Source organism: Castanea sativa, chromosome 3, assembly GCF_040712315.1.
Source record: "Castanea sativa cultivar Marrone di Chiusa Pesio chromosome 3, ASM4071231v1".
NCBI lineage: Eukaryota > Viridiplantae > Streptophyta > Magnoliopsida > Fagales > Fagaceae > Castanea > Castanea sativa.
Window position 1 is genome coordinate 6,856,760 of NC_134015.1, and position 9,206 is coordinate 6,865,965.

The following is a 9,206-nucleotide window of genomic DNA, read 5'->3' on the forward strand; positions in this document are numbered from 1 at the left end:
GTTACATAGGCTGATGGGTCTATAGTTACTTAGCTTGTCAACACCTAGGAGCTTGGGGATGAGAGTGATGAGAGTCTTATTTAAGTTTTATGGAACCTTACCAACCGCTAAAGCTTCCTTAACTATGCATTTGAGAGAATCACCCACCAAGAGCCCAAAATGTTGGAAGAAACCTGCATGGAGTCCATCTGGACCTGGTGCCTTAAAGGGTTTCATAGTCTACAAGGCATTTTTTATTTCCTGATCCTTAATGGGAAAAGAGATGCTCACTGCCTCCTCATCCAAGATTTAAGGCCAATTAGAGATGCTCTAGGGTCTTCTAAATCCCATCTCCATGTTGGAAGTGAAGAGAGACATGAACCCCTCCCTCACATGTGTAGCAAGATCACCTGGGTCTTTAAGCCAAACCCCATTAGAATCAATAAGAGCATTAATCTGATTTCTTTTTCTCCTGGAGATTATGGATGTGTGATAAAAAGTGTTGTTCCTGTCCCCTTGAACCATCCACTCAATACGCGATTTCATCACCCAGTACTCTTCCTCTATTCTTTGTAATTCTGCATAATCTCTTAGCAAAAGTTTTTCCAGGTCAATTAGAACCTGCGATGGGTTAGTGCCATTGGCCACTTGAATGCCCCTAAGCCTTGCTTCTATATTCCTTTTACGAGCAATAATATTCCCAAACACCTCCTTGTTCCACACCTTTGCTGAGGTAGTGAAGGAGGTAATTGCATTATTGAGACTCTATGTATTACTCCAAGCCCCTCTAACCACATCAGGAAAATTTGGGTGGGAAAGCTATATAGGTTGAAACCAAAAAGGCCGAGGGAGATTTAAGGTTATGCTATTTTCTAGCTCAATTAAGATTGGGCAGTGGTCAAAGTTAACTTTCACTAAGTGTTTAACAATAGTTTTTGGATAAAGGAGTCTCCAAGCTGTATTACAGAAGCTTCTATCAAGTCTTTCCTGTATAAGGTCTGTGATGCATCTCAGGTTTGACCGAGTATATTACGCACCACTAAACCCAATGTCAATCATGCCATAGGCATCAAGGCATTCCTAAAACTTCAAGGCTCTCCTAATGTTCACAGGTCTCCCCTCGAACTTTTCAGAACCCATCAAAACTTCATTGAAATCACCCATCATAATCCAAGGGAGATTATGATTGGCAGCAACCTCCATAAGATTATTCCATAGGATAGACCTTTCTTGGAACCTAGGACTAGCATATATAGTAGTTAATAGCCAGGATAAGTTAGAAGAACTGACCTTAACTGTGTCATGGATTTCTTGCTCAGTCGAGGCAATGTGACTAACTTCAACTGCAGCTGAGTTCCAGAGCACCCAAAGGCCTCCCGTATAGCCAATAGTATCTGTGCGGATTGCACCATCAAATGGCAACCTGTCTGTGATTTCTTTAGCACAGTCACCCCTAATTCTTGTTTCTGTGACGATGAGAATATCCGAAGCACTTTTCTTAACCATATGCATAATAGTTTGTCTAAATTTTGGGCTTAAGACCCCTCGACAATTCCATACCATTATATTCATCATTAAATGAATAATGGGTAGTGGCCACACAAAATCACTAGGACGTATGCCCTCCTGGGTCCAATCCCTACCTCGATTGCTTTCAGAAGAGGCTTGGACACCCTCTCTCCAGGCATTAAAATCATGGAATGCTCTAGAACTCCTATCTCTTTCTCGCAAGACCTGATCAGAAGGCTACTTTTCCTTATGGGGTAGAAAACTTGGACTGATTTCCTGGTCTGAAAATTCCCTGGCCACTTTAACCCCACTGGGAGGTCCACCATCACCCTCCTGTTCGTTACTTTGATCATTGGGACCAATGGGCATAAGCTTGATAGCGGATAAGGATGCGCCATCGTTTTCCAGATGAGGGAATTTCTCTTTACTGGCGTGGGCCTGTCTGAAAGGAAGATCCACCATGGGTTTGGCCAAGCTTGCCACGCTGGATCTGACAAGGGAAGGGAGCCATGTTGTTGGCTGAAGGGGGTCAGGGGGGATATGACTTTCCATGCTTGCATTAGGTCCAAATTGAACCAGCCCATTATCTCAATTAGGCTTGCTCGGATCATGTTCACCATGGAGTTCGAGAGTCGAATGATTTTTCCCTTCAGATTTATGGCCCACGACTTCTGATCCTCTATCTCTATGGAATCCTGGATGATTATGGCTCGATGGCTCTCCAACCACGATACCACCACTAGCTTTCCCCTTATCACAAGGGTTAATCTTTTGGAAGGATCATGTAGGTAGGTATTCACTTTTCTTTTCTTTTTTTGCTATGTATTACTGCAGACAGTAGGCCTGCTGAGGGAGGGGTCTTTACTCCATGAGCCTTTCACTTTTCTTTCCTTGTGGCGTGTGGGTAAGCCTAATTTCAGCATTGGCTGCCACGCTTGGCACATTTGTCCTATCCTCATTAATGTTCATGTCCCATTTCCTAGAGTGTTTCCAACTCAGCCACGACACTAGAGCCTTGGGATTTGACCCTTCCATCTATTTACCCAAGGTCTGTTGGTAATGGACAAGAACTCATCCCACCCAAAAGAGAAGCCAGCTGAGGACCCTTGGTCTCAATCATATTCAATTAGCTTTTAGCACTAGTCCCACCCGTTGGACCTCTTACATCCTGTCTTTTGGGCTTAAGCCTATTTTTCTTTTTGCGGGTCACAATTGTCCAAGGCCCATATGGGTCTTCCTTCGGCAAGCTAAGCCGTTGCACCTCATCGTCTTTCGTCGGAGATTGGTTAGGGATGGATATTGGAGCTTGAACTGTGTGCTTACAGTCCAGTTTCCCGTGGCCTACTCTTCCATAAGAGAAGCACAAGGAGCTTACTCCTTCATACACTACTTGCTGTATTTCACCTCCAATGATGACCGACCTAATAAGCGGTTTCTCAAGGTCTACTTGCACACAAATCCTTGCATACCTTCCTCTAGCTTCCCTCGCAGTATTAGAGTCCACCTTTAACACCAGTCTAATGGCTCTTCCAATGTCTGTGAGAGCTTCCTTATCATAGTACTCAATAGGTAGTTCAGGGAGTCTTACCCATAGAGCAGCAGTTGACACATTTGCCGACGAAGGCCTGAAGTTTGGTTCCCATGCTCTTATTGTAAGGAAGTGCTCACCAATGAACCAAGGTCCTCCAACCTGAACTCTTTCATTGTCCTCTCTAGCTTCAAACCTGATCAGAAAGTAATCCTTTTCTAGGTCCACGCAGTCCATCTTGCCATGGGGTTTCCATAAGCTCATGTTTCTAGCATAGAGAAAATGGTAACCCACAGACCTTCCAAAGACTTTAATGATTAGAGTATTTGCCCACTGCCTTCTTATCCTCACCTTGGTGGACTTGGACATCTTAACCGTAACTAGACCATCAACTAGATCATCCATCTCATTGTTAGAGTTTGCACCCTCTTCTAGTTCAGCTTGGAACCCAAAGGCCTTAGCATAAGCCCTAGGGATGAACCCGGTGAGCTTATCCTTGAAGGAGACTTGCATACTATTTCCTCCACGATTATCACCACTGGAATTAGCCCTTCTCGTACTTTTTTCTAAATCAGTTGCCTCCTCACCAGACCTCTCAGCGCTTTCAAACTCACACTCCATCCTCGGTCTAGGTAACGTAGTGTCCAGTGTTGTACTTGTAGTTGTATCATGTATGAAGGTCAAGAAGAGGTTATTTTATTTTATTTTTTTTAATCAGGCTAAAAAAGAAGTGTTTTGTTTATACTTTAGATCAGTAAAACATCATTGTAGATATACTGGAGTGATGTCACGCACTTGATGTCATAATTAAGAGTCTTGAGGCTCTTGATATTTGATATAGACATATAGTATTTCAAGTAGTATTAATATATTGTAGTGATATGTGAGAACAAGAATATCATGTGTTATATATATTATTGGTTATCTGTAGTTAACCCTACAATAATATGCCAAGGATGATAGGTGGGCCAAAATGGGCAAATGCCCTTTTAGAGCAAAAAAACCAGCCTTTTGCCCCATTTCCCAAACTAATTAGGGAAATGTCCTTCTTTTGTAACTCGATAATGGCAAAATCGAGTTTTGTGAAGAACTCGATCATATAATAGTCGAGTTAGCTTCAGCTTTGTGCCACGCTGGACAGCCAGCATGGCATTTTCTTTTTTTTTAATTCCAAAATAACTCGATTATACTAAAATCAAGTTATGTAACCGACTATACAGATATCGAGTTATGCTCTTGTTAAAGCTGTTTTCAGACTGTCTTGGTGTCAAGCGTACGGGTTCATGTCTTTTAATATAACTTGATTACTTGAATGTCGAGTTATAAAGCATACTCGAACTCCGTAAAATCAAGTTATTCTCATATAATAGCTACACATATCCTCCCATTCTGAGTGTCTTGCTTTTGTCTGAATTGAATTCCACTTTGCTCCATAGATCCACAGCTGCTTCTGGACTCAACTGAAATTTGCATCACCTCAGGTAAAAAACTCACAGCAGAATTTTATGGCAATGGTATTTTCATTTGATATTGTACTGAATTTTATTTTTTTGGTTGAATGAGTGTGAAGTAAGTACATTGGTGTGATTTTGATTGTTTGTCGTAGTAAACGTTGGTCACAAGAGAATGAAATCTTTATTATAGCAACATTTTGTATTGCACATAATCATCATTGGTCATAATCATATAGGGGCGTGTACATAATCATCATTGGTCAGACATTAACAAAACAACAACATTTTGTATTGCACATAACTTGTAGACATTAACAACAATGTCTAATGTTCATGGTCAAATGTTATTGTTAGTATTTCAATTTTAGCATGTAATAGTACACAAATTTATGAATGTCTTTGTTGTGTACCATCTTATGCAGCATTACATTATTAACCAACAGTTGATGCACACTGTTAACTTGATCATTTGATGTTATTGTATTCAGCGTCAATGTCTGGTTCTGGCCACCCACAACTCTATAGGCCTCACGATGTGTTCACTGCTATGGGTCGTTGCTGGGTATTATAAGATGAATTCAACTATCCAATCAATCTGAATCTGCGAAATAGTGCTTACGTTCACAATACCATGAGACAGGAGTGGGCTTGGTTATTTTGTGAACAACAAATGTTTTTTGATGAGTTGGTTGGTTTTAAGTTGCCAGTGCCTCGGCGACTCGCTTTGTAGATGCCCAGAGACACAATCAACGAACTTCGTAAAGCATTGAACCGCATAAGAGAAGAAAATAATCAAATAAAGATACGTCTTAATCGATATCAGACCTAAGTTGAGATTTGAGAGTCTACAAAGGGAGGGTGGTACGAGCACGCACAATTCATGCAATCACTTCTTGCTGATCCCATTTATCAGTCAGACGTGGAGATGTCAGATGAAGAGTAATCGTGTCGTGTTGTAATTAGACTTTGTTGGAGAACTATTTGCTTAACTATGTTTTATATGTATGTGTGTCACTATTGTTGCATTTGTACTATGTAAATCTTATTATTGATTTTGAGGAGCATACACGTTATATGCACATAACGCATAAAAGTTAAATATTCCCACATATGATGTTTTTCAATAAGCACCTACGACATAACACAGAAAACTTAGAATAACTTACACGATGCCACCAGTATGTATGCATTGCATATTAAACACTAATGTTACTAACATTATTAACTTAACCCTAGACATAACACACACACACCACATAGGCATCACTCAGACAGGTAATCCTCGTAGTTGAGGACATTGTTACGTTTCGCAGGAGTGAGTTGCCTGTTGGCTGTGGCGGATGCACCTACAGCATAACACAAAAAACTTAAATATTCTTACACGATGTCACCAATATGCATGCATTACCCGTAGACATAAGACACACACCACATAGGCATTCATTCTGACAGGTAGTCCTCATAGTTGAGGACAATGTTACACTCCATCGGAGTGAGTTGCTTGTTCGTTGCGGTGGCCAGCTCTTCCACCAGCTGTAGCATGTGATACCTGGACCTACGGAGTATCATAAGATTGTTCTTTTTTTTTTCTTTTTTTAGTCACTGCACGCTCATATTGGTGCATGTTTTGCCGTGGCAGTGTGAGTGAGCTACAGTTGACAAGAGGCGCTTCGAGTCACACGAGATCATCGTGTAGAGCGTTGGACTCGTTCACGTGAAAGTCTCACTCCCATCGCCGTCCGGCATAGTATTTCCTCTCGTCGGAATCTCTTTCCCTTCTATAGTTATCTGGAAAACGAGGTAGCATCCAATTGCGCATTCACATTTTAAAATGTGACTTCAGATCGGTATGTGTAGATGTTTTGCAAGGGTAGATGTAAATGGGACTTCGGTATGTGTAGATGTTTTGCAAGGGTAGATGTAAATGGGACTTTATATAGGGGTTTTGCAAGGGCAAGTATTCACGTGGATGTGACTATATGTAAGGGTAAGTATTCACGTGAGTAAAGATGATATGACTCGACAGTTTATTATTCAATGGCGAGGTGTTGAGGAGCACATGCAAAACTGCGAACATGACTTGGCTGTACAGTGGTGTCTGTTAGTGCATGTGGTTCGTTGAGGCAGCTGTTTAATATGGCTATAGCTTGTGCTACAGTAGAGGGCTGGTGATGTGTGCTGCAAAAGAGGTTGTGTATTTATTCACGTGAAGACTATTCAGCATTTCTGTGCTTCATGACTTGACGAGACAGTACTGAGCTGTGTTAAATGTATCATAAACTTTTTAGGGATGCTTTGCATCCTTGTAAATGGTGCATTGCAAAAGGATGCATATTTGTGTATTGACGTGCGTGTAGGTGATATGATTGGACAGGGTTCAATAGTGCGAAGCTGTTGAGCAGCACATGCAGCACTGTGAACATTAATGTAGCAATGGTGGACAGCTCACCCCCAACATTGATGCATAAACTTTTCAGGGATGCTCTATGTATTCATGTGAGTGTGCAATCCCAGCAGCCGAAAAGTTCAAGCCTAAAATTCATTCTTTATGGGTATCTCGCGGCCGCATAATATGGTGAGCCTTTATACATAATGTGATCATGATGTTCTCTTAAATATGGCCTTGAAACATATTTGCTTTAATGCTTAGTTGTTTCTCCTTCTTGTGCAGTATGTACCTGCTGAATTTTCTTCCAAGTATATTATTGGGAAGCAATTTGTCACACTTCAATGTCTTGTGATATTACCCCCCTTCAAAACATATTCAGCAATGAGATTCGGCAAGGGATGGGTTGCAAATTCGAAAGACAATAATTTAGAAGAAGGAGATGTCTGTGTCTTCGAGGTGATCGAGAGGAAGCCTGTTGTGCTTAGTGTCTCAATATTTCATGTGGTTGACCATTAGAGTTCGGACTAGGATAACCTATTTCAATTTTAAACTAGTGATGTTTATGCTTATATTTAATTAGGGACTTTGATCACTGGTATGGTTTATATTTGATCGATGTGGTTTTAAGACTTTTCTCTGAATAGTTTGGTATGTCTTGTTAAAGACTATTCAGCATTCCTGTGCTTCATCTGACATGACTTGACGAGACAGTGCCGAGCTATGTTAAATGTATCATAAGCTTTTCAGGAATGCTCTGCATCCTTCAAAATTGTGCATTGCAAAAGGATGCATATCTGTGTATTGACGTGCGTGTAGGTGATATGACTGGACAGGGTTCAACAGTGCGAAACTGTTGAGCAGCACATGCAGCACTCTGAACATCAGTGTAGCAACAGTGGACAGCTCACCCCTAAAATTGATGCATAACCAATTCAGGAATGCTCTGCCTCCTCAAAAACGGTGCATTGCAAAGGGTTGCACATCTGTGTATTCACGTGAGGGGGGATGGGTTCTTGTGGTCAGGGTTCAACAGTGCCGAATTGTTGAGTATCACATGCAAAACTGCGAACATCAATGTAGCAATGGTGAACAGCTCACCCCCAAAATTTTGCTTACACTTTTAAGGGATCCTCTGCATCCTTGAAAACAGTGCATTGCAAAATGTTACATATCTGTGTATTCACGTGAGCATGGATGATATGACTGAACAAGGTTCAACAGTGCCGAGCTATTGAGCAACACATGTAGAACTGAGAACATGACTTGGTTGAACAGTGCCGAGTTGTGTTGGCCTTCTCCAACCTCACTTTCCAAATGCTACTATTACGAGCAGTGAGTGTAGCAACACTGGAGAGTTTTATCCCCAGTGACAGGCAACCCATCCAGCGGAACCCCCAGCATCACCTCTATATCTTGCAAGGTGATACCCATTTCTCCATAGGGTAAATGGAACGTGTGCATCTCCAGGCGCCACCGCTCGACCAAGGTCGTGATCGACGAGTGGTCGACCTTCATCTCAGGAACCTTGAATAACCCGGTCAAACCTGCTGCATCTATGTATTGCATGATACGTGGGTCTAGCCCACCCTGCGACAACACACATTTACGGTGTCAAACCTTTATGTCGCCAGGCACCTCCTGCACACGGACGAGCATTGTGTTAGGTAGTGCAAACAAGGTAATTATAAAACAGACATGTATTAATAATACAACTACATACCTCGTCGACAGCACGCCTCCAAAGCGGAGTTGATTGATGATCCAGCTGCCTGGTTAACTAGGTATAATCGTCAGGTCCAGGCTGCACTCTATCTAGTGCCTGCATATCTGACATGGCAGCAAATAGATTGTTAGCAATTATTTGACAAGTAAACCACAATTAATATAAAATAAAAACATGATACAGTAAGACATATTATGATCCCAACAAGATTGTAAACATCACTTCTTACCCCTAATTAACATGCAATCCAAAAGCAATCAAATTAAAGCTTAAATAAATAAGAACTTGCCATAATTTTACATAAAAAACACTTTTTTTTTCTATTATCTGCAATACAATAGTAATACCCTTAATGAAATTAGTGATATGTTCTTCTATGACTACGAGGAGCTTCTCCATCATGAATCACAGCATTCCTATCCTATGTAACCATAGATTATAAACAATTGCCCACCATGCTATTAATCAACAGACCTATCCCACTATAGGAGTGAGTCTGCAACAAGGTAGAGACCTATATATGCTAATTCTCCAAATCCTCTTAGCCATGAGGCATTCAAAATATTTAACTATTGAGCATTTGAAAGCTTGTGTGGTTGCTAAGGGGTGTACTTAGACTTGGTG

The 9,206-nt window shown here is 41.2% G+C and overlaps 2 protein-coding genes across 2 annotated transcripts; both read right to left on the reverse strand.

The window, feature by feature from the left end:
• Positions 1–309: 309 nt before the first annotated feature.
• Positions 310–1,542, reverse strand: LOC142628410 (uncharacterized). Its single transcript, XM_075802518.1, has 2 exons — positions 1,090–1,542; positions 310–744 (listed from the first exon to the last, which is right to left on the reverse strand). The coding sequence occupies exons 1-2, from the start codon at positions 1,540–1,542 to the stop codon at positions 310–312; spliced, it is 888 nt and encodes a 295-aa protein (XP_075658633.1).
• A 1,072-nt stretch (positions 1,543–2,614) lies between these two features.
• LOC142628411 (uncharacterized) lies at positions 2,615–3,637 on the reverse strand. Its single transcript, XM_075802519.1, has one exon. The coding sequence runs from the start codon at positions 3,635–3,637 to the stop codon at positions 2,615–2,617; it is 1,023 nt and encodes a 340-aa protein (XP_075658634.1).
• Between the last annotated feature and the right edge of the window lie 5,569 nt (positions 3,638–9,206).